Genomic DNA, 24,890 nt, shown 5'->3' on the forward strand with positions numbered 1-24,890 from the left:
GGGGAAAACTTTGTAGACAAGGGGCCACTTGAGCTGAATAAGATGAATAAGAGTTCTTCAGGGAGACAGGAGTTAAGGACTTTACAGGTGGAGGAAAGGACATGAAAAAGCAAATAGTTTATCATCATCCAGAGAAAAGCGTAAAAAAAAATAAACACAGGCCCTGCCACGTGTGGAGTTTGTGTTTCTCAATGTGGACACCAGGACATCCAGCAGGCTCAGGGCACAGATTCTGATTCGGAAGAGGAGAGAATCAGAAGAGAACGAATGCCCTTTAAGAAGGGAGAGGTGAGGACAGTCTTGCAGGTCCGTCCTCAGAGCCACAGGCCTCGGCCTCTGCCCAGTGTGGACTGGCCCCGGGTGGGGCACCAGGCTGAGTGCAGGCCACAGGCTTTCCCTGAAGCAAAAGTCAGTGATTTTCCTGTTGTGGCATCCACAGCGATACAAAGAGCTTTATTCAGAGGTGCCTACCTCCGCACTGCCTTGTCTTCAAAAGAGTCTTGTTTTCTTAGGACAGATTCATCTCTTAGATGAATGTTTGGCGTTTCCTTTCACACGGTTTAGCGAGAGATGCAGGTCCAGATAGACATTCTGCCCACCTCGCTCTCCCCAGTGAGCCTCAGGGTCCAACAGGCACCTCGGGGGATCCCAGAAGGGTCAGGCCGGTGGCCACAAAGAGAAGGGCAGAGGTGGGGTGTGTAAAGACTGGAGTCCTGGAGGCCTGCTGCCAGGTGCTGGGCAGCTGGCATGGTTACGGGAACTGGTGGGAACTGGTGGGGCTCTGAGGATAACTTTAGGGCGAGTCTGGCCTCACCACTCAACATAAGAGAGGGCACGCCTGTGGAATTTCCTCCTGCAAGGCCCTCAAGAGAACTGAAATTCTGAGCTCACTGCCAAAACTGGCAGCTCTCACTTCACCCCTGGTGCCTCTGAGCACAAACCTTCGGGGAAAGCCGGGAAGAACCAGAGCAGACAAGAACAGGACTCAGTCACTGACCTCATTCCCCACTTCTCCCACTCCCACATCTGCCAGCTCGCCACCTACCCTCTTCCCTCTGTCCTGCCTCCTCTGCCCCTGAACCCAAGACACATGAATGAAAACAAAATGACTAGAAAACTGGGCAGGCAGTTCTTGTTCTGGGCACACTAGGCTCTCCTTTGTGTGGGCTCTGTAGTTCCTTAGAACGACCTTGTTTGGGGGACGTGGCATTGCACTCCGCAGGGATCAATGGATTGATCGGCAGACCAAGAAATCACAAGCTCTGGGTGTCGGATCCATTTTACTCACATAAACCGTGAGCTTATGTCCCATAGGCTGGGACCCGAATCTGGGGGAAATCTGAGCTCTGAAGCCAGGAGAGAGAGGCCCGCCCGGAGGAGCAGAAAGAGAAGCTGGTCTTGAGTGGTGGTTGGCAGACTCGGGCTGTACAGGAGCCAGCCTGCACCTGGTTTTGTACAGCCGATGAGCTTTATATTTTTAAATGGTTGGGAAAAAACTCGAAGAATATTTTGTAACACGTAAAAAGTATATGACATTCAAATTTCAGTGTCCATCAATGAAGGTTTGTTGGAACCGAGCTGTGTCTGTGCCTGGCTACTCCTGTACAGCAGAGTGGAACAGCTGTGACAGTGGCCACACGGCTCACAAAGCTGATGATGTTCACCCTCTAACTCTTTACAGAAGTTTGCCTGTCCCTGCTATTGTGCATTTTTGTGCGGGTGTAGTCTGGTGGAGGAGATAATAATGCGGGCAAACTAAAAGGGAGCTTTCTGAGTGTTTCCTAATTTGCTTTACAGGTACCAGCCCGTGTAATCCTCACAGCAGCTGCGAGAATAAGAGCTGCACCTGCCAGAGCACACCCGGCTAGAAAGAGGTGGTGCTGGGATCTGCACCCGCTGGCCATCTCTGGAGACCACCATGAGACAGGGCCCCTGGTGACCGCCCGGGGAAGGGGCAGGTGCAGCGCCGTGGAAGGTCGGAGGAGGGCAGAGGCAAACAAGGCCATGGAAACGGTAAGACTCAGATGCACAGGGCTGTGAAGGAAGAGCCTTCCAGGTGGAGGGTGTTCCAGGGTAAAGGCTCGGGGCTGGGGGCCAGTGGGACTTGCTGAGAAGGGGAGGGTCTGAGTGTGGAGCCGAGAGGCAAGGACATGCCCCAGTGCAGGGTCGCAATGAAGATGCAGCTCTGGGCCTGGGTTCAGATCCTTACCGTACCACTCAAAGCCATGTGTTTGGGGCAAGTTGCTTAATTGTAATAACAGCACGTACCTCTTTGGGAGATTGGAGGGTAAACAGATTTATAGGTGTAAAGTGTTTAGAAGGGTGCCTGGCGCTTAGTACCATTGTTATTTTGCTTATTGTTGTTAAGCACAGGATGTGACTGCAGGTTGGCCCAAATAAAGGCCTGATATTTGAAAAACAAGAGCACAAGTGGGGGCTTGTGCTTGGGGCATCCCTAGTAGAAAGTGTGGGATTGGAGCAGGGAAATCCAGAGGAGGCAAGCTGCTGTGGAGAGTTTGTTTTGGGGACCCCCACAAGGCTCTGGAGAGAGAAAGGCAGAGACTAGAAACAGGGGGCCAGGGAAGGGGCCGGGGTTCTCTCACGTCCAGAGGATGCACCGGATGTGTGTGATTCAGCCTTGTTACAACCTTGCAAGTCTGTGTGGTCGTCCCCACTTCACAGAGGGGAGGCCAAGGCTTGGAGAGTTGCCACAGCTGTAAAAGTATCTCAGAAGCACCTCTTGAGACTGGCCACAGGCTCACAGGCCCCACCCACTCCCGGCTGTCAGTGGTCATGTTTCTTTGTAACCATATGTGCCGGGGTCCCTTGGTGCCACGGGGCCTCCCTGTGGGTAATCACTGCCCTGGGGAGGTGAGGCCAGTGCTCCTGCCTTGGCCCAGGCCATGGGGCAGTGGCTGGACAGGCTTCCTGGTGTGACAGGTCTGCCCAGAGCAAGTCGACCAGGCTGCTGGTGGTGCCAGGAACACCTTCATTCAGTGGGGGCCTAGGGTGGCTCTGGAGCCCAGAGGGTCAGTCTCAGGATGAAGAGTGTGTTCACTCACTCAGCTCTCTGGGCACTCCCTCTGGCACTGACCCTGACTTCCTCTGTGGCTTTTTTCTGCTGCCCTGTGCTGGCCCCTGTCCTGGGGGACTAGGAGAGTAGAGAGCCTGCTCTGTGCCAGCCACAGTAGTGGGCATTTTCTTGTGTATAGAGACACTGTTACTGGAGCTTGGGAACAGAGGTTCTGGAGTCAGAGGACAGACCTGAGTTTGAATCCTGGCTCTACCCGTTCCTATGTGATGGGGGTGGGAGCCGGGTGGGGTAGGGCTGGGGTAGGGTGAGGGTGGGGGCAGGGCGGGGATGCTTCCACCTCTCAGCCTGTTTGCTCATCTGCAGGAGGGGGAGTAATGGAACCCACCTCACAGGCTGTGCTGAGAATTAGGCACAGAGCTTAGCTCAGGCCTCCTTAGTCTTCACAGCCTGTTTTCCTGGTGAGGAAACCAAGGCTCAGAAATTTGCCCGGGGTTGGGGGTGGGCAGATGGTGGGGCTAGACAGCCAGAACTTAGGGCCTTCACCTTTGACCAGGGCAAGAGGAGCCGCCCCGCCATTATGCACCACGTTCTGCACAGCTTTTCTCGCCACAGCCCGAGGAGCCCGAGGAGACGCCAGGCAAGGGGCCAGAGGCCTCTGCTTGCTGCCCAGGCCTCAGTGAGTAGTGCTTGCTCTGTCGTCCCACTCCTGCCAGGTGACAGATACTGTGGATAGGCGCCTGCCTGTCCACAGACGTGACCGGTGCTTTTGTGGGGGCAGGACCGAGAAGTCTCCAATGAAGACCTTGGTTCAAGGCCTGGTTCTCTGCTTTAATGCCCGCTGGGTGTCCCCAGCTGGCAGATTCTGTGGTGGTTACAAGGCTGCCCGTCCACGGGGCCTCAGCATTCTGGGCCTGCCCTTTCCTCTGACACTCACCCCAAAGGGCCCAAAGCCTCCATCCCGCACACTCCACAGAGCCCAGCAACTTACTCAAGATTTCATGTAGATGCTTAGGGTTTAAAAGAAAAAAAAATCCAGCTGGGGGAAGTGTGGAAGGCGGGGGCAAAATAGCTGAAGGGGATTAAGAGGTAGAAACCTCCAGTTATAAAACAAGCCACAGGGATGTAATATACAGCTCAAGAAATATGGTCAGTAATGTGATAACTTTTTATGGGGACAGGTGGTTATTAGACTTATGCTAGTGATAGTTTTTTTTTTAAGATTTTTAAAAATTTTATTTATTTATTTATTTTTGGCTGTGTTGGGTCTTCATTGCTACATGCGGATTTCTCTAGTTGCAGTGAGTGGGGGCTGCTCTTCGTTGCGGTGCACGGGCTTCTTATTGTGGTGGCTTCTCTTGTTGCGGAGCACGGGGCTGTAGGCGCATGGGCTTCAGTAGTTGCGGTGCGTGGGCTCAGCAGTTGTGGCTTGCGGGTTCTAGAGCGCAGGCTCAGTAGTTGTGGTGCATGGGCTTAGTTGCTCCGCGGCATATGGGATCTTCCTGGACCAGGGCTTGAACCCACATCCCCTGCATTGGCAGGCGGATTCTTAACCACTGTACCACCAGGGAAGCCCTGGTGATGGTTTCTTAATGTAGGCAAAGCTCAAATTATGCAGTACACCTGAAACTGACATAATGTATGTCAACTATATTTCAATTAAAAAAAAGACATCCAGCTCAGTCTTTGCCTTTAAGCCAGAACAATGTTATTACTAGTATTAATGTGGGTCTAAATCATTTTGTGCTTTGTTTGCTCCTCCCGGTCTGTTTATTTTTCTCCCCTTTGTCACTCTTTTCTTTTCTACCTGTTTGGAGCTTAAATGCTATCTGTTAGTTCGGGATTTCCCTCGACACCCAGGCTGCCAACAGTCTGCCTGTGCCCTCGTGCTCTGACTCTTGCTCCCATTAGTTCTCCATTGTGCTCACTTCTTGTCTGTTTGCTGTTCTCTTTCCCCTTCTCCTCATACATTCACACTAAGGGTACAGCAGCCTTTTACTTAACCTCTGGGTAGCACAGGGTTAGGGGGGACTCAAGTTGCTGAGCTTCTTAGAGCCGCCCTGAGAGTTTTCTCCCTGCCCACATCCCCCCTTAGGTCCTAGCTTCTTTGGTCCTCTCTGGCTCCAGGTCTCCCTCCAGAGTCCCACCCCCACCTCTCACCAGCCTGGACCACCTACCTGCTCTCCCGCCATCACTATCCCTCCCTTGCCCGTTTCTCTCCTTGGATGTCTCCCTATCTGAACTCTGTGGTTAAATCTGCTTACTGGTTCCCTCTCTCCCTTTAAGCTCCACAAGGGTGTCCCATGCACCACTGTACCCCAGGGTCTGGGGCACAGAGCAGTGAAGACCAGGAGAGAGCGGGTGGGTGGATGGTGGCAGCTGAGTCTGCAGGGGAAGCACCCACCTGTCAATCCCAGTGGGACTGGTACAGTGAAGAGGAAGAGAGGTCTCCTGGGATCCCACCCCACCCAGGTGCAGGGGCACAGACTGCCCACCCTCTGGGTCCCAGAGAAAAAACCAGACTCAGGGGAGCAAGCAGAGTAACGTACTAACATTTTTAATACAGTCTGATCAGATCAACTCACATCACAGGGTCAACCTTGGCTTGCTCACGTGTGATACAACTGAGGTGTATGATGTCCCCACCTGCCAGCTCTCCTGCCTTCCAACAGCACTGAAACCCCCTCCCTCCCTGACCAGACTGGCATTTTTAAAATTTTGCATAAAACTATTTCTTCCATAGACTCCAAACAATCAACTAGCCAAGTTAATTATGGTACATCTAAACAAAGTTTAATCCTAAACCCTAACGTGTGACTGCGGTTTACAAAGAGCTCTGTATCACCTGGGATAGCTTTCAGTAGCAATTCACTACAACTGGTCCTAAAAAATAATAACAATAATAATAATAATTAGAGAATTAAAACCCAACAGCAAGTTGAATGGTTAAAATCACCTAAGAACTGAAATTTGGGGTAGGAGTGTCCTCGATTGCTAAGCTTGTCCTAGTGGCAAAATGCTAGCCTTCAAGCAGGGCTCAGAAAGGTCTGGGGCCCTCCGGGTCAAAGGTCAAGCTCAGGGGGCTCTCAGAGGACACTCACCCCATGGTCCACGGGATGCTGTAGGCTTCCAGCTTCCTTAAAAACAGTTGGGCATCAGCATTGTGTAAGTGGGCGGAGACCCTACTGTGGTATCTTTTGAGGGAGATGAGAAGGGGGAATGAGGGATTAGAGAAGGGGCAGGGGACCAAAATCACCGAGGTCCCAGAATGCTGTCAGGTGCAGGTGTGGAATTGGGGTCACTAAGCCTGAGCACCAGGAGCTCCAGCTTCCGCCTGTTAGAGAAACCAGCCCTGGTGTTGCTTTGGAGGCCTGTGTAGTGTTTTCTGCCCTCATCCCATACCGGGTCTCACAGATATTTCTGCCGAGTATCAGATGAGAATCTATTTCTAAAGACCATTGGGGGTTAGGGGTGGGTGACAGGGCTGGAGGGGGAGTTAAAAACGAATAAAAATCTCTCAGCTACAGAACCCAAAGACACCACTTCCCTCCGCATTCACAGCATTTCTCAGCGGTCCCCGGTGGCCGTTTCTGCGGGGACGCAGCATCTGCCTCACTTGCCCTCAGGCCCCATGGGCTGCTGGTCGACCTCAGGATCTACCAGAGATGATGCAAACGCCGACTGAACAATCTGAAACCCAAAGGACTCAAGGAGAGACATGTTCTGCTGGGGAGAGAAAGGCGAGCCAAGGGCAGGGCCCAGGTCCCCCAGAGGGCCCCCGAGGGCCCGGACATGCACCTTCTGGATGTGTTTGTTCAAGTAGGACTTGGAGCGGAAGAAGCTCCCGCACTCGGGGCAGGGGTACTTCTTCTCCCCGTCAGACTCCATTTTGTTTTTGGGGACCGCCATGTCACAGGAGAAGGATCCATTGGTGCTCTGTTTCTCGGGCGTCTTCAGGTCGCTGGCATCCGAGAGGTCACCGTAAGAGTCGGAGCTCTCAATCGGATCCTGATGTGAGCATTTCTGGCCTTCTAGGAGGAAACAGAACACAGAGGAGCGGTGAGGCCAGGCTATGGGGATGCCCCCTCGGAGGGGTCGCCAGGGGCCAGCTCACAGGCTCGTGGAGGGCAGCCGATGGCCAGCCACCGCCCAGCAGAACCCACAGAGGTTCAGCTGGTCAGTCAGGGAGCCTGGCGTGCCTACAGGGGTGAGACAGCAGGGCCTGGGGCTGCCAGCCTCCCTTGCCGCGGACTCTTCATGCAGGCGCACGTGTACTGCTCACCACCATCTCGGCCTGCTTCAAGGAAGGGTATGGAGAGGGGACCGCCTCTGTCTCCACCCAGGACAACCCAAGACCCCCAGCTCCTAGGTGCTCTCTTGGGTGCCTCTGAGGGTAAAACAGCTGTTGTGATGATGCTGAGCAGGTACGCCAGTGGCCTCACCTCTGCACCAGACTGGCTGCACCCTAGCAAGCCAGAACCAGAGCCGCGGGCTCCTCAACCCAGGCAGACCCTATCGACGGCTGAGTCAGAGCCAGTCCTTTTCCCAACGCTGCAAACACAAGCCCTGCCCTCACTGCCTCTGCCTGCCAGAAGCCTTCCAGGCCAAGTTGCCAAAGCACACAGCTTAGAAGGAACTAAACAACTCAATCGGCCAGCTGTCCCTACGCAGGGCCCAGAACAAGGTGGTCCTCGAGACAGCCCTCACTGATCTGCCTTGCCCGGCCCACACGTGAAGCCTCCACAATGAGCTCCTTCCTGCCTGGGTTCAGAGCGCCATGCCGGGAAGGGAAGTCTGTGATGGGAGCGTGGAGCATGCCATCTTTGCCATCTGCCAAGCCCCTGGCGTCATCCCCAAGGCAACAACGACTTGAAAAACCACAGAACAACCCGAATCAACAAGTGGAGGTGGGGCCTAGGGAGCTCTACGCAAACCAACTCGGAGTCGGCACCATGCATCTCACAAACGCGGCCAGAGGCTCTCCGGAAAGGGCTGGTCACAGCAACCAACCGCCCCTACCGAGGGGGAAGCCAGACCTTGGCTCCCTCTGCCCACAGGGTCAAAGGAGAAGAAAGCATTCAGCCACAGCTCCACGCCATCCTTAAAGGGCCACAGGCAATGGACAGGCCCAGAGGCTCATCATGCAGGGCTCCTCTTCCTGCCCTGGGCCCGGGGCGTCCCTGCAGGGCTCTGGACGTGGGGGCTGGCCAGGAGCGAGGAGGGTGCTGGGGAAGAGGAGGCGGGGGCTGGATCTCGGCAGGGCCCTAAAGCCTCACTCACCGCCCTGGAGTGAGATTCCCCACTGTGACTTTTGTCCTGGAGGCCACTGCCACTCAGATCTCAAGCCTCCTTGAGGCGGCCAGCAAGCCGGCAGCCTTCACGCCTCCCCACGCCCGGCCCAGCGCCCCCACAACACAGCCTGCGCAGAGAAGCAAAGTGCAGAGCAAGGGGTCGCTTGCCTTTGTTGCCATAGGTCCTGGCGCAGTGGAACGCTGCTCCCCCATTCGGGATGGGCTCCTGGTGCCTGGAGACCTGGGGAAGGGGAACACCGTGGTGGGTTTTAACATGGACCTTTAAGTAGGAGGCAGAGGAGAAACCTAAACAAGACAAAAGGAGATGAGATCCCGCAGCCGGCACACAGACACCTCTCTGCTTCCCCCACGCCTCTCCTCTGGCCGCACTGGCTAGCACTCCTAGAAGGGGCCCCTCCTTGGCTCAAAGGCGCTGCAACCACAGGAGCCACCTGGCTCAGGAGGGAGGGTGGCACTGTCCTTGAGTCGGCTTCTCTGCAGAGCCCGCTCTGCAAGGCTGTGGAGGCTGCCTGGAGGGATGGCCTGAGATCCCACTCTGGCCAGGGCCAGAGGCCAACTACCTCGGCTCGCTTGGCACCTCAGTAACAAGTGGTCTGAACGGATGGTCCACAGTCCCAGACCAGCTACAGGGACCACGGCTAGAAATGCTGTCGGGAAAGTACATGGGGCTCCAGGGCAGCCACGGGACTCCAGCCGGCAGAACACGGCTGAACACGTGTGAAGGCAAACCATCTGCGCAAGAAGCCAGACGGAGGCAAGATGAAATCCCAAAGAAATGCCTCCAGGAGTCCCCCTTCTTCTACCTGTTAAGACATGCTCTATTTTGCAAACTTTCTCACCTTCAGAATAACTGGGTTTAGTAACTGTTTAGACCTTTTGAAGAACAATGAAAATAGGAAGTTATGTTAAAGGGGGTGTGCAGTCATCTCTTATTCACAGTGGTCTTCTTGGTTCGGTTTTGGAGGATCCAACAGGTTCACTTAAGGAAGAAGAAATAGGCACAATCCTTGTCTTTATTTGGGGGGAGGGGCAATCCAACCTTCTGGGATCTGCTCCAGACCCACCCAGATGCTCCAGTCAGTTTGAGCCTCGAGATGCCTCGGGCTGGGAAGAGTGATCTCGGGCCAATTTCCACAGCAGCCACGAGTCTGAGGAGATGGAACCAGGTGGGCCAGTCAAAGGATTTCCACTTGGGTTTCCGCAGGAAGGAGCTGGGACATCAAATCCTCCCACAGTCAAGGATCCAAAAGTGCCTTCGGCAGGAACCAAAACTTTTCGGCAAAAGGCCCACTTGGGGCGCTATGCCTAGATGGTGTCCCTTTAGTCCACTCCAGATGCAGCTGACACATCCTCGGGTCCTTTCTTTTTTTTTTTTTTTTTTTTTCTTTTTTTTTTCTCGGGTCCTTTCATTCCCTCGTTAAATTACAGTCACGGGGTAGCAGTGGGATCCACTACTAATGGGCCAGAGGCTGGAGAGTACTGTGTAATGTCTGCACAAGACTTCTTCGAAAAAAGTCTGAATTGGCCTGGGCTTTCAAATGCTACTGGAACTACAATAAAGGTCACCTTCAGGGAGTGACAGAGGTGTGCAGGCCCAGCGCACCGCATGCATCGCTCTGTGCTTTGCAGCCATATGTACAGCTGCTAAATGGCAGAGCCTGGACTCTAACCCCAGGACCACGTGCCACCACGTGGTCCTTCACCACTGGGCAGACTCTCTAATAGTCTCTGTGTCTTGGTCCCGGCCCTAGAAACATCCCTTCAACTTTTGCAGTAGGCTCCATTATCACCATTTACATTCCTGTATTTCTCTGCCATGTTGGTGGATTAGAATGAAAGCTGCGGGTAGACAGGCTGCCATGTGGGAATCTTATTCAACAAACATCCCCCCGATGGTAGCAGCTGGTGGTTCTGGAGGGAAATGGGGGGCTGGGTGAATCTTCCTTCCTTTCCTGACAAAGAAGACCCTCCTGGACCAGATGCTGCTGTCCTGCCCTGCCTAGTAGAGCACGATGTCCTGCGCTGTGACCAAGTGGTCTGCCTGGGGCCAAGCAGGGGACAGACTGACTTACGAGGGTCCCATATAAACACTCCTCGGAGGGAGGCTGTGGTCAGGAAGGAGCAGATGAGACTCACAGGACAGAGGATCTCAGCCCTGCCCCATGGATGGCGCTGCAGCCCTGGCAACCAACAGAAATATCAGGACTTTCCAACTGATGCGATGATACCACTTTAGAAGGGAATTTTTTTCTTTGTTTTTTAATCCCTTGCGGGGCCCTCTGAACTGGTTTGAAGCTCTCTCCACGGGGCAGGGCCACTGCAATCAAGAGGGACGGTAAAGGAGGGAAGGAGCACCAGGAACTATTATGTTTACTCCTTGTGGGAAGAGCTGTGCTGGGGAACACAGCAGATGCTCAATGAAAACTCACTGTTTTCTCCCGAAAAATGGTCTGGGGACCACGTGGCAGGGTCCCCTTGACGCTGCCCCAGCTGCAGACTACTTACTATCTATAGCAAAACCACATGGCGGGTGGTAGGCGTGGATCCACAGTTGCCACCTAAAGCCCAGAATTTAAACACAGAGCAGCTCAGCAGCCAAGTTTTGGGGTAAAACAGAAGCCGAGTTTCTGTGAACGTATCTCTGAAGCCAGACACATTTGGCCAGAATTCTAAACTCACCTGCCTGTTCACCACTGATTAACCAAGAACCAAAGAGGAAGCTTTCTACAAGCATCAGAGTGATGGGGACACTGAGCACACACGTGACTCCACCACCACCGACGGGCCACCCTCTCTCACGCTCCAGATACGGAGAATATGCTACCACGAGGCTACTGCTTCTCCACTGCATTTTCTTGCCTGGTGTGCTGTAATTCGCACTCTGGAAGCAAACCCTCCTTGGCAGCTTCCACATCTGTGCAGGGGTCAGGGACGGCCTTCTTCTTGTCCACACCTTGGTGGGGCTGTGCCCAACTGAGCCGTGCTGGAGGGGGGGCACCAAGTAGGCTTGGGTCAGCTCAGTCCAGGGGACGGCAGGCTGTCTGCGTCTACCACTGGCGCTTGCCTCTGGCTGGAGAGAAGGCTTTCTCTACCCTTTAAGCAGATATTTGAGTGCAAGTGTTGTCTCGGTCAAAGACCGATTTCCAATACGCTTTCCCGCTTCCTCCCTCACACCAGTACATACACATCTACATAAAGACCCTGCTACAGAAACTTAAAAAGAAGGGAAATCGTGGCAATCTACCAAGTCCTTCCCACTGTTCAACTCAACTGATTTCCTCAACTTGAACGTCGGAAACAGGCTTTTGTAACCATCATACTCCTCCCACTGCAAGTTATCTTCTCTGCAGATGGGATGGTCTACGTCCTGATATGTCTCCAGGACAAAGACAAGGTCATCTGTCTCCAGTGTGAGGCTGGACCACCGGCTGCATCTCCTCTCTCCCGTTCTTCACAGGCAAGAGTTGTTTGTGTGGCTGAAAGTAGGCAGATGGATGGGTGGTTAAGCTGATTGCTTAAGAACTGCTGGGACTGGAGGATCTCAGGGCACCTGGAAATTCATCTGATCCTGCCTCACCCGCTAACCGGCTGGCTGAACGTTAGCCTTTGCTTGAACCCTTGTAGAGAGAGCATCCATTTATTCCTGCAGCTCCTCCTGTAGTCACAGCCTTGAAAGGACGGCCCAGAGCGTCCTGCATTCTGATTCCAGTGTCTCAGTGTCTTTGGCGATCTATCCTCTTCCTGGAAAAACTGCCTTCCCCTTCCTCTTCTTTTTTGGAGGGGAAGGGAGGCGTCTTTTCCCATTTCTGCAGAAGAAATGAGTCCAGAGGTAGAATCCTGCTCCTTCTCTTCTGATGAAGAGCGAAATTGTTTTCTCTTCCTTCTGAGGATCCAGGGTGGTTTAGACTAGAGCCCTCTTCTGTCTTCTTGGAGGAATGGGACTTTCTGCTCCGACTCTGGGACCCAAAGCTGGGTTTTTCTGTTTTAGCTTTTGGGGTTTTCTTTTTTTTTTTTTTTTTTTGGCCACGCGGCTTGTGGGATCCTATTTCCCTGAGCAGGGACTGAACCCAGGCCCTAGGCAGCGAGAGCGCAGAGTCCTAACCACTGGGCTGACAGGGAATTCCCCCAAAGCTGTTTTGCTTACGACCCAGATCTCGCGTTGGCTTTTCTGAGGAAAGGTGGGCTCTGGTTCTACTCTCCAGGCACCCCCACCCTGGCCACATGGCCTGTGGCTGCTGCCCAAGTCCTCTTTACCAGCCCAGGGAAAACAAATCCTGATGTACAATAGTTGTGGGCTTTGCCACATCAGCTGTCTCCTAACTGGGTCGACGTTCCCTGCTATTCCCGGCTGCTCGCAGCTTTTCTTTCCTCCTGAGTGGGGCCCACAGGGGCTGTGGCCCTGGGTCCCCCACTCAGCTCCCTGCCACTTTGTAATCCAGGCTTTATCTCTGTTTCCTCATTGGCGTCCTCCTCCGCCCTAACTGGTTTACCGCCTCTGGTCTCTGACCCCAACTCTCAGGCTGAGAACTTCAACCCTGAAACCCCGACAGTATGCCCGCTGACAGCACCGTCGCAGCAGGTCTCGAGTTAGTTGGGGACGCGGTCAGGAAGCCACGGGATGAAGCAAGACAAGGAACCATCTCTTCCTAGAGCTGGGCAGCCACAGCCTGACAGCTCTTTCCACACACAGCCCCACTGCCAGCTCCCCGGAGGAAGCTCCTGCCAGAAAGGGCTCTATTGACATATCAGAAAATAGGACAGATGCTTAAGCAGCTTTTCTGACCACCTCCCTGCTTCCACAGCAGGTTTCCTGGTGGTACAAACGTTGACATCGAATGGCCTTCAAGGCAAACCCCAGGTGTGCAGTCCCCGGGAGGAACCCAGCTCAGGGCACCAAGAGAACACCCAGCCACTCAGCAGGCTCCCTCCACCAGCAACCTCAGGGCATGTGGAGATAGCACAGGACGCAAAGTTTCCAGCCAAGGACTGCAGGAGGGCTGCACCTGGTCCAAAGCAGAGTGTCAGCGAGCTGTGTCTTTCCTGACAGTTACAAAGTGTAAGGAGGGCCTCCCAAGTGTGCTGCTGCTTGCAGGGTTCAGAGAACTTTCACCTACCTTGTCTCCTGGGATCCTCACAGCAGCCCTGTGAGGTGGGCAAGGGGGATGTTCTCAACCCCGTTTAGAGGTGAAGAGACTGAGCCTTCGAGAGGGGAAGGGAGAGTTCAAGGTCACACAGGAGGGTGAGGTGGGAGGGGCCAGCTAAACCCTGGGTCCCCTGCCTCCTGGCTTAGTGTTCAATCCACTAAGCCACACTCAAGACTTCCAGAAGTGTTGCGACAAGAGTGTCCCAGGAGACAGGACTCTCCAGCCACGTCCCCACCTGGCCAAAGCAAGCGCACCATGCAGAAGCATCCTCACGCTCACCAGACAGCTGCCCCAACTCCTTCAGCAGATAAGGCGCAGCCTCCTCCACTGACGCTGCTTGCAAAACACGAACCTCAGCCCTTCTAGCAGCCAACGAGCCCTGGCAGAAGCTCAGGGACAGGACAGACTTCATCCAACACAACACCAGGGCCACAGATGCCACCTAGACCAACCTCAGCCGCAAGCATGCTGCCCTGCTCAGAGCACCTGCCACTTTCCGCTCTCGTCAAGGCCACAATCTACCTGGGCCTGGGCTCTTCCGACCATTTGTGCTAGAGAGTTTCGGCCCTTGTCCATCTCCAGACTCGACGTCCTTACCTGGCTGCTGACTTTCACGTGCCAGTGGATCAGCCAGCAAAGCTCTTGAGCAGGACCCCTCATTCTCCCACCTCTTGGGGCCTAATGACTCCCACCAACCTCAGTAGTTCAGCGCATCCATCCTGCCCCCTGGGCAGCAGGTGTGTCATGGGCCCAAGCCTGGGAACAACACTCTCTGCTGTTCTCACTTGCTGAGCTCCTGGCAACTCCTGTTCCAAGCACCCCAGGTTTCTTGGAAAGGAAAGGGTGACAAACAGCTGGCTGGGGGATAAGGTGTTTATCGCTCAGTGGGAAGGGAGGGAGGGCTGGCCGTGCAGAGTGGAGCCTGAAGCAGGGTGGTCAGACACCCCCCGGCCTCCCACATGGGCTCAGGCCCATCCCCTGGACATGAGGGAGTAGCAGGGAGATTACCTCGGTTACAGATACTGCAGAAGTTGCTGGGCCCCTCGCTGTGCTTCTTCAGGTGGTCTGCCATGTACGCTGCCCTCAAGTACTTCCCGCATACCTGGCAGGGCACCTTGTCTTCGTGACAGGCCAGGTGGGAGCGCAGACGGTCTCGGGTGGCAAAAGAAGCATTGCAGGTCTGAGGGCAGAAAGGAAAACGGGGTGAGGTAAAAGCTGGCGTCCACACCCGACTCCCTACCGAGCACACTGTGGCACAAAGCCATTTCCGGCCAACACAGGGACTCGCTGTGTAAGAGAACTTCAGAATGCGGCCAGGCTTCCTCCCCAGATGCCAAGTAAGCCGCTCCTACTCCCCATGGTCTTCCCCACAGGACCCCTGAGCTAGGATGACTGGTTCCCACTGGCCCCCAACATGCACATTACATGGCAGGCTGAGTTCTGCAAAACAAAAGAGCTAGGGGCTTTTCATTCTTAAACATTTAAGAACTGATGTTTGTTGCATTGGCTGTAAGTGAATTTACAGAAGAGCTATTGGCATATAAACGGAACAGTCTTCACCTTCTCCACCCTGGGTTTCCCCTGGTTACTTTATACAAAGAATCCAATTTACTCACTTTATTCAAAAGCGACATTAATCGTGGCCACAGGGAAATGGAAAGGAAAGGCAGGACAGAACACAGAGATTACTCTTCATAATATCCGTGTGCGTTTGTATTGAGAAAGCAGCCCATAAAGTGACAGTGTCAATTTTGCGAATGTGAAAATTAGCAGAGAGTGAGGGCCGGAGGCTCCGGGGGCATCTGTGGAACCCCAGTGCTGGTGCCAACAAGGATGGCACCACCCTGCACTGACCAGTGCCCCCCACTGTGCCAGGCAGGCCCCAGACTTCACCTTCAGAGCCCTTCGTCGCATGCAGTGCATCCTCACGGTGGCCCTCGAGGCAGGCCGTGCTCTCACCCCACCGGCCAGGAGCTGCAGTCAGTACCACACCCTGGGAAGGCAGCCCCGGGTCCCCTGACTCGGTCTCAGCCCTGGGTCTACCCCCAACATCTCTCCCCCAGCCCGGGCCTGCATGGCTGCCCAGCCTTGGAGGTCACGGAATGTCGGGAAAGCCCTCAGGAGAGTTGAATCTGGTGACCTTCACTATTTTGGATCCACGGACATGTCTCAGAAGTTCTAGTCAAGGTTGACTCATTTCTTTTCTCTGTACCTGTGTTTACCATTTTAGAGCCACAAGAGAAAGCAACATTCACCTTTAATTGCATCACAGACCAAACGTTAACCCACTGAAGACCCGCCACCCCGTTAACTGGCTAGAATGGGGGTGTTCCTGCGGCTCCACTGAACAGAAACAGATCCTGAGACCTTAAGGTAAGTGTCTGAACACTGTCACCATGTACAACGTCTATCTATTGCTTTACTGTACAATCAGAGCGAGAAACAAATGCATTCGATGCTGTGGAGGTAGAAGACACCGTGGTTGCTACCCCAACCCCAAATGTCTGCATCAGGACCAGCTGAGCTCTTCTTAGTCGTTATCTTTTGAATAAATGTTACGCATTCGAATAGAACAATTTATGCTAACAAAATACAGTTGACCCTTGAACAGTTTTCCAGGGTTTGAACTGAATGAGTCCACTTATATGCGAATCTTTTTCAACAGTAAATACTATGGTAGGTGGTACACCATCTGCAGTTTGCTGAACCCGCAGATGTGGAACCGCGGACGTGGAAGAATCACATACACAGAGGGCCGACACTAAGTTGTATGTGTATTTTTGACTGCTCGGAGGGTCGATGCCCCTAACCTCCGTGTTGTTCAAGGGTCAAGTGTACTGCTTTCATGTTTTATATATTGAGTTTATTCATCTGACAAATGAGGGAGCTAAGTTTAGAGAGTAATTTGCACAAAGCACAGTGCTCAGCTACTAGAGAAAGCAACACCCTGCCACTGCCGGGCCAGTGCCCTCCCGATCCTCCTGGCCACCCTGGGGTATTCCCCTCCTCCCCGATTTACAGCCGGGCAGACAGAGGTCCTGAGAGGACTCGGGGCAGCTGGACTGAGAACCAGCCCCTGAGCATGTGTTCTTACCACCTCCAGCCTCAGCAGAGGTTAGCTTCTGGTAAAAGGTGTGGGTAGTTTTTATCAGTGTACTTGGTAGCCAGGGCTGTCCTGATAGAGGTGACAGGTTCTGTGCAGGGAAACTTGAGCACTTAGGTGACTCAGAAAGTACCATGGGTGCTTGGTCTCATGGCCACAGGTGGGCCCCCCGGCAGGGACCTTGTGACCCAATCATAGGCCACAGTGGGTGGAAAACTGAATCTTTCCCCAGCCCCACCAGACTGTAAACCAGAGTAAGGGGTGCCGTGAACACCTGCGGGAGATAGGGGTGCACCTGTCGATTTATCTGGGGACGGGAGCCGGCTTGGCCAGACAGCGACTTGAGGACCACCGCCACAATGGCGAGAGGCAGTGTGGTCTACACCGCCAGAACTCAAAGGAGCCAACCATGGACCAGGTGTTACGAAAATGCAGCTGAAAGCACACATTCAGGATCCCACCTTCTGTGGCCCCTGGGAGAGGGTGCCACTAGAGGGATGTGAAAGAGATGCCTTGTTTCTCTTGCCAACTTTCTTTTGGGATATGTCCCTTAAAGCACTGCCTGTCATACTTTGCTAACGAAAGATAATGGACAGCCAGACTTCAATTATCCACAAGTGGATTATCCATTTGGGGGATTAGCTAAGCAAAATTAAAGCTGCAGACCAGGCTGAGTTCTCCCACCCTGTCCTCCATTGATTATCTCTCAAGGAATGAAAGCAAACTTTAGCCTGAGCAAACATAATTAGGAATGTAAATCTGCTGCTGGGAAAACAAAACAAAACGAAACACAAACGCAACAAAAACTATCACTGTGTTACAAAGCCAAGCTGAAATGGTGGTTGGCTTCTCTGTGCCAGGATTGACCCTTTGTGGCTGGAGTACCCAAGGCTTTCTGAACTGTGAAAGTGCCCAAGTCCGAGTCTAGGCCTGCCAGAAGTTCAGACAACACCAAACATAAAAGGCCTGGTCACTTAACCCAGGAGAGAAAGGAGAGAAAGGCTGAGGAGAGAGATGGATCTCAAAGAAGGGGGTGCCCGGAACCTCCATGCTGGGGCCACTCAAGAGAAAAACACTTCCTGTCCTGGAGGCAGGGAGAAGGCAGAGGGACCCTGACAGGATCAGCACCCCAATCGATCGCCGGTGGTGCTGGGAACGGCCGCCTCGCCCCCAGCCCTGCGCACAGGCAGCCTGCTATTGCTGGAGGCGCACCTGCCGGGCCCTGGCCCAGCCCCCAGAGAGGTTCATCACCACTCAACACTGAGCCCCAGCCAGGCTCCCTTCCCTCCCTGCCAGTTTCTCCCCGTCCCAGACTTCCGAATGCTTTTCTTCCCAAGGGTTGAACAGCTCAGGAATGGGGCCTCAGTGGTACCAGGGGCACCGGTGCACACCTACTCTTGGTGGCCTTTGAGCCTGGCAGCCTCAGGGGGTATCTTAAGTAGTCTTGTCCATAGCCTTGGAAAAGTCTGAGGGCAATGCATGTGGGCTTAGCACCATGGGCCTTGCTGGCCCCCTTCTTCTCAAGGGTGTCAGCTCCCTTATTCCCATCTCAATTCCTAATGAGTTATCCCTCCAGCCCAAACCCCCCAACCAGCCCCCAAGAAGTGGGGCCACTGGGAGCAATGGGAGAGGTCTGAGCTGTTCTAGCCTCTCGGCTTCAGGCTGAACTCCATCTGGGGTCAATGTCCCAGCCCACAGCACTCACAGATCGAGCAGCATTGGGACATCTGGGCCATTTAAGCACACTGAGGCCAAACCCCGAGGAGACTTGCGTGTCACTGCCAAGCCTGAGCCCCCATGCGCCCACGTTCGGAGGGCCTCTCCCCTCAAGCTGTGGCACCCGTCTCTGTAACTGGCCCCTACTGTCTCCTCTGTGGCATCAGGAGAGACCGAGAGGTATGGCCCATGCCCAGCTCTGCCAGGGGCTAAAGGAACCAACTCCCAGAGAGCTGTCTCTTCACCTCTGATACTTTCAGCAGACACACCATGCAAAACAGATGGCCCGGCTGTTTAACAAAGCCCAGGCACACCTGGCCAGCCAGCTCAGAGCCTGAGAGGCAGCACGTCTTCACCTGCACCTGCCAGGTCACTGTTAGGGGAGTTCTGGCTGTGGGGCTGGAGGCAGGGCCAGCAGGCTTGTGAGAGTGTGTGTCGGAGGGGCAGGGCAGGAGCAGGCTCATACACCAAGGGACAGTGATGTCAGTGTTATGACACAGACCAAGGACAAAACACACAAAGCCTCAAACGTTAGAATGAAAACTTTTATCATCACTCCTATTATCCCCGCAGAGCCCGCGGGGACTGAAGGGCACACCACTGGGATCTGACGGAGGTCTACATCTGCTTTATCAGCACCCAAAGCCATATATTGGGATGACCCAATGTAAAGCTACTGGTTAATCTAGTTCCTGAGCAGACCTGCTAATAAACCTCAAAACCACAAAAGTCTAATTCACAAGCCAGAAATGAAAGCGGACCTGTGTGAGTGGGAAGGGACGAGGGCAGCACGGTTGGCCCAGTTGGAGTTGCGCCGGAGTCTCCTCTCCTCTGGAGGAGGATTCACTCCCAGGGTGGGGGGAGGGGTGGCCAGGCCCCATTCTAGAAACCCCTTAGGGGAGGTGATGCCAGGGGAGGGGAAGCATGTAAGCCAGTGGCTTAGTTCCTAGGAAAGCATCAACCTCCAGGCAAGGTCAGACACCCAGGGGTACCATCTGCTAAAGAGGGAAAACAAGGCAAGAGAGCCCAGAAAGAAACGTGGAGACCATGGGGAGGCCCCAGGAAGGAGCCCTTTGCTACCCCTATTTGGGGTCCTTGAGCTGGGAAAGAGTCCAAGTCACCCAGGGAGGAGCTGGGCATGGTGGGCAGGGACCACTCTGCTGGCCTCTCCCAAAAGCAGGGGGCTCAGACCACTGCCACTGCCGTTCCCCTCCACAGAAAACCCTCTCGGGAGGCCCCGGCTAGCCCACAGGCCACTGGGTAAAGGCCCGGCTGCCCTCTGGGGCAGTCCAACCCTGCCTCAGATAGCCCGGCGGGGCTGGGCAGAAGAGAGCGTTGCTGGAGGGTGCCGGGCCCAGGTTTTCGAGGGCTGGGAAGGATTTTTTTAGAGAAAGGGAAAAGGCGGTGTCAGGAACCGAATGGGACGACCTCCACAAAGCAGGCTGGGCAAAGTCCCATGATGGCAGGTCGCTAGGAAGAGATTCCAGGGGCGGCAGGCCGCTGCTGCTCCCAACCCACACCTGGAAAAAGGGCAGAGAGTGCAGGTTACCCCCCCAGGCCACCGGGCATGCCCCCACTGCCCTCTGGGCTCCTCCTACTCTGCTGGGCTGCTCAGCACACTACCTGGGAGAGTCAGAATGTGCTCCGTGATGAGAGACAGAGGGAGAGGAGGCAGCGAGGCACAGGCGCATCCCAGCAGGCCCACCCCCGGTCTCCTGGCCGTCTGGGAACACCACCGCACCTGGCCCCTGGGGGCTCTCTGCCCCACCTACAGCACGTCCGTCCATCCCTCCCTATTATCGGTCTCCCCAGACCCTCCTCCTTGCCACCAACAGGATAAAGAGAAGCAGGTCACCCCATCAGACGTTGCAGTAAACACCCGACAACTCTGTTTCCCACTCAGATGGTAGGAACTTGGCCCAGGAAAGGGGGTACGACCAAGGAGAAGATAGAAGTGTGTTTTCCACCCACACAGGAATGCTCAGTGGCCAGGAGAGGAAGCTCAATTTTCTGGGCATCACAGAGCCCCCAGATACTGTTCAAGCAGACAAACCAAGGGTGAGAATCTTGCCCAGCCTCCCCTACCTACTGCTACACAAAGAGCTCTCAAGGACAGGAAACCACCTCGCTTTCCAGTTCTCAGAAGCCCTTGGCTGTGTGCACACGTGGCTCAGGATGGGTTAAGCAGGTGCCAGTGATCGCACCACTCCCTGCCTCCTTCACCCCCACCCCTGCGGCCTGGTGCTCTGAGCTGAGGGGACCCAGAAGCAGCTCCAACTCAGGTCAGGCTGCTGGGCATACAAGGGGAAGAGTTGTTGGCTGGACCACCAGGAGCCCTTAAGAAGCCATTCCCACCCCACGGTGGCCCCTGCAAACTGCTGGGAACCAGAAGCCGGACCCAGTGGGGTGCCAGTGCCCCCAGGACGACACTTGTCCAATGTGGCCCACCATCCAAGGAGCTGGCAAACGCCAGGAGAGGAAAGCCAAGCAACAGAGCAAAGACAGAGACGGGTTGGGAACCAGGACCCAGCGACCAGGAAGGAGGGGACATCAGCGGTGGGAGGGAGGGGGCTGGGGGAGAACAAAGGAGAAGAGCAGACAGACGGTGGGGGGACAGAGGGGGAGGTGTGCACAGCGGTGGTCAGTCAGCCAGCCCAGCACGCACAGCAGCTGGCTCATGGCCGTAGCTGTGAGGACAGCAGCATTCTCTTTCAGCCCATCTCTGCCCCGGCCCAGCCCCTACCTGACACTTGTGAGGCCGCTCAGAAGTGTGCACCTGCTTGATATGTCCGTTCAAGTGATCAGGCCTAGAAAAGAGAACCAAAAGAGACTTTAAAACAAGACCTTAAGAAAGGGGGCTACAAGCTTGGCCAGACCCCTGCCCCGACAAGGCTGGAGAGGACTCCCTCACCCCACCCCAGCATGACAAAGAAAAGTCACCACCCAGCTCTGGCTCCTGAGGCCCAGGCCTCTCTGCCCTGGATTTCTCTAGAGGGGGAAGGGGAGTGAGCATTTGTCTCTGACCTTGCCTACCCGCCTCCCCCCACCAGAAACTCAATGATTTCTAGGACCCAAGGAGGGGACTTTAGAATGAGACTGGGCTGCCTTGCTGCAGCCTTTCCGGGAGGGGGTATGTGTGATTCATTGTCCAGACTAAAGCCCCGTAGAAACTCAGCATTCCCCTCCCCCAGCCTCTCCCACCACAGCAGCCAATGAATGCCACCCGGATGGAATTCAGTCCCCAGAGGCCAAGGGATGAAGCCTTAAGCCCCCAGCTGGGCTGGTAAACCAGATGCCCGACAGAGCAGGTGGGCAGGGGCTGCCTGACCGGTAAGACTGGTTCCTGCTTGGGGCCCCTCTGAGGGAGTTTTCCATCCCTACGTTCATACACACAAGGCCCTCAGTACCCAGGCAAGTTAAAACGAGCCTTTTATTCTGAATATTCTCTTAAGAGGAAAAACAACCCTCTGCTTGCAGACAAGTCTTCAGTTCCTTATCAGGCTCACTAAAAAGTCAATCTAAAACGACATCCTGCCCTCCTTCCTCTCTGTCCAGTGAACGTAAAGGGGATCTGTGGGTTCAGGTGGGCTCTGGAGCCACCAGGTCAGAGCAGATCAAAGGCTTTGCTGTTCAGAAGAGACTCTGGGTGCCCAGCTCTGTGCCCCGTGATCCCGGGGCTGTGAGAGGCAAGGTCGGAGTCTACTGACCCAGGATTGCCAGTGCTGTGCGGGGGGACATGGAGGCATGGGAGCGTAAGGAGTCCCAGATGCACTTGTTTCGGTCCCTCCCCCGGCGGCCATTCAAGCGGGGAAAGTCGCTGGAGGAGCCTGGCCTCCCGCCCCCAGAGGGGGCCCCTCGTCTGGTGCCGGAAACACAAAGGGAGCCCAGGGAGAAGAATGGTGAGGCCCGGTGGCTGCGGCCTGAGGAATCCGGCCCCTTCCCACAGGCCCCAAGGAAGAGAGATGGTAGGGCACGCCTAGTGCCAGAGAACTTCCCTGAGGGAAGAGAAAGCAGTTCTTGGCCACATCATCTCAAAATCAGGGCCGTTAAAACACTCTCCCCAAACCTGACATGGCCCTGCAAGGTCAAGTGAGCCCCCTGCAAGTCTCACACCCCCAGCTCTTGGAGAGGAGCTAGTCCATGAGTTACGAATAGGACAAGTCATGGGGGATGGGCACCATTCCTCACCTGGAGAAGCCTTTCCCACAGCTCTGGCAGATGTAGGGCTTGCCCACGGACCCATCGTGGGACCGCACGTGGTAGGACATGCGATCTTTCCTCTTGAACCGCAGCCCACACACGGGGCAGGAATAGGGCTTCTCCCCCGAGTGGGACAGCTTGTGCCGATTGAGATGGTACACATCACGAAAGATCTTGCCGCAGATCTCGCAGGCCACCTGCTTCCTGGTCCGGCTCCTCTTTCGGGGGCCGTCGGGGTCCTCAGAGATGGGTAGCCCATTCTCACCCAGCCTCGGAGGAGGAAGGTCGATGTAGCCCAGCTGGAGGCTGGTGACACCATGCTGGGCCTCGTGCTGCCGGAGCCGGTTGGCATCAGTGAACACCTTCCCACACAGGCCACATGGAAGGATGCCTGCCTCCCTCAGGCCCCCTGGGGACCCGAACATTGAGTCCAGCAGGTTGGCCTTCCTTGGGCGGCCCCGGCCTCGCTTGCCAGTCAGGGGAGGGGCACTGGATGCCACATTGGGGAATGGGGAAGTCAGCAGTTGGGGGGACAGGGGTCCGGCCACCATGGGCAAGCGGTCCACCCCAGGTAACACAGGCAGGGAGGCTTGGCTCGCAATGGCTGCACCAGCCGCCCGAGCTGCCTCCTCCTCAGGCTGCATGCTGCCTGCGATGCCATTGCTGTTGGCTGCCAAGGCTGCCCCATTGGTCATGTCCAAAGGGAAACCCAAGTCCGAGGTCCCAGGGGGACGAAACAGCATGATGTCAGCCCGGGCAGGGGGCACCAGGATCTGCACATTGGACTGTTTGATGACTTCCTGGCAGATCTCAATGACCGACCTCATCAGCAGAAACTTGGCGGCCGTCATAAGCTCGGGGAAGCTCTCCAGGCGAACCACAATGCGGGAAGTGTAGGCGAAGTCCAGGATGTCCCCGAACACCTTGGAGCTGATGGTGTGCATCTCCAGCTCCCGGCTGCCCCCAGCCCCGCCGCCCGGGGCCGCCGCTGCGCCCCCCACGTCAGCGGGACCCCCGTCCGCAGCTCCGCCGTCGCCCAACTGGGCGCTGAACACCGACTCAAAGTACTCGCTGCAGGCAGCCAGGACCGCGCGGTGCGCTGGGAAGCTCTCGTCGCCCACCCGCAGGAGCACGTCGCAGAAGCGCCCGCCGTTTTTGCGCTGCTGGTTCAGGTTGTGCAGCATCTCCGTGCTATGTCTGCTCACCTGGTAGGTGTAGCAGCCCGACGGGCCGCAGGAAGCGTCGTTCACTCGCTCCATGGCCGCCGCCCCCTCCCCACAAACCGGGCCGCGTCACTTGCCAGCCCCACTCCCTTCCCCTAGGCAGCAAGAAGCGGGGTGCAACGAACGTGTCTACACTCCCCACACGTGCCGGCCCGGGGCTCTGTAGTCTCGCAGGTGCGCGGAGCGCACACACCCCCTGCCCGGATCGGACTGTCTAGACGGCAGGGCACACCACCTCCCACATAGCTGCCCCCACCCCTGCTGGATCGTGCACTCCTCTCTCCTCTCCGCCCGCCCGCCTCCCCTTCTCGGTCTACCTCTGGGGGGTACGCGAGCACAGAGGTGCGCCCCTCCCGCAAACGCGCCTGCCACCTCCCCTCCCGCCCGCCAGGCGGCGCCGGCGCGCAGCCAAGGGGGAGCGCGCGCGCGCGCGCGCAGGGAGGAGGAGGAGGGGTTTGTCGCGCAGGCGCGCGCGCCGCGGTTTTACCCGGGCCCGCTGGGGGCGCGCGCTGCGTCCCCTGCAAAGCGCGAGCCGGGGCGGGGGCGCCGGAGCGGAGGAAACAAAAGGCTAAGGCTAAGGCGGCGGCGGGGCGCGCACCGGGGCGGCAGCGCGGGCCGGGTCCCGGAGCTTGGCGGGCGGAGTCGGTAGCGAAGGCTGGAGCGGGCGGGCGGCGGCAGCGGTAGGGCGGGCCCTTTCCCGGGCCGAGCGAAGGCGGCGGCGGAGCGGCGGCGCTGCGGCCCTGGGCTCCGTGTGTTCGGAGCGGAGGAAAGATGGCAGCGGCTGCACTTCCTCTTGCACTTTCACCCCTGGGGGGAGGAGAAGGAGGGGGCGATACCAACAACACCCCCCCTCCGCTTGCAGAAAAAAAAAGAAACGGCGAGCTCGGCTTGGGGGGCCCCCGGCGCCCCCGGCCCTGCACGTGCGCACCCGAATCCCTGGCCCGGACCGCCCAGCGCTGCAAACTTTCCACTTTCTTTGTCCCGAGCCCCCCCCCTCACCCAGCCGAGGATGCACGTCCCCCCTTCCCTATTTATACACCCCCCCCCGCAGCTCCGCTCCCCCCCGCTTCCTGCCCCCCCTCCCCAGTCCCCTGCTCCGCCAATGCTAGCGCAGACTGAGCCCCCGTCCGGCCCCCGCCTCGCCACCCCGCCCGCGGGGCC

At 56.1% G+C, this 24,890-nt stretch overlaps 1 protein-coding gene and 1 long non-coding RNA gene across 7 annotated transcripts in view; one reads left to right on the forward strand and one right to left on the reverse strand.

The window, feature by feature from the left end:
• Positions 1-17,259, forward strand: part of LOC117307636 (uncharacterized) — a 35,599-nt gene extending 18,340 nt beyond the window's left edge. For both annotated transcript variants that reach the window (XR_004521488.2, XR_004521491.2), the window contains exons 3-4: positions 1,798-2,013; positions 15,718-17,259. This is a non-coding gene — a long non-coding RNA (uncharacterized lncRNA). The remainder of the gene's footprint in view (positions 1-1,797; positions 2,014-15,717) is intronic.
• Positions 6,051-24,625, reverse strand: PATZ1 (POZ/BTB and AT hook containing zinc finger 1). Of its 5 annotated transcripts, none has more exons than XM_073790314.1 (5): positions 22,495-24,621; positions 21,050-21,113; positions 14,496-14,667; positions 8,491-8,628; positions 6,051-7,059 (listed from the first exon to the last, which is right to left on the reverse strand). In XM_073790314.1, the coding sequence occupies exons 1-5, from the start codon at positions 23,763-23,765 to the stop codon at positions 6,644-6,646; spliced, it is 2,061 nt and encodes a 686-aa protein (XP_073646415.1). In that variant the 5' UTR covers positions 23,766-24,621; the 3' UTR covers positions 6,051-6,643. The 5 variants fall into 5 exon arrangements, with proteins under 5 accessions (XP_073646415.1, XP_033693118.1, XP_033693119.1 ...); XM_033837227.2 differs by having other exon boundaries at positions 6,051-7,062; positions 22,495-24,620; XM_033837230.2 differs by having other exon boundaries at positions 6,887-7,062; positions 8,491-8,563.
• Between the last annotated feature and the right edge of the window lie 265 nt (positions 24,626-24,890).

The sequence above is a fragment of the Tursiops truncatus genome, chromosome 13 (assembly GCF_011762595.2).
Source record: "Tursiops truncatus isolate mTurTru1 chromosome 13, mTurTru1.mat.Y, whole genome shotgun sequence".
NCBI lineage: Eukaryota > Metazoa > Chordata > Mammalia > Artiodactyla > Delphinidae > Tursiops > Tursiops truncatus.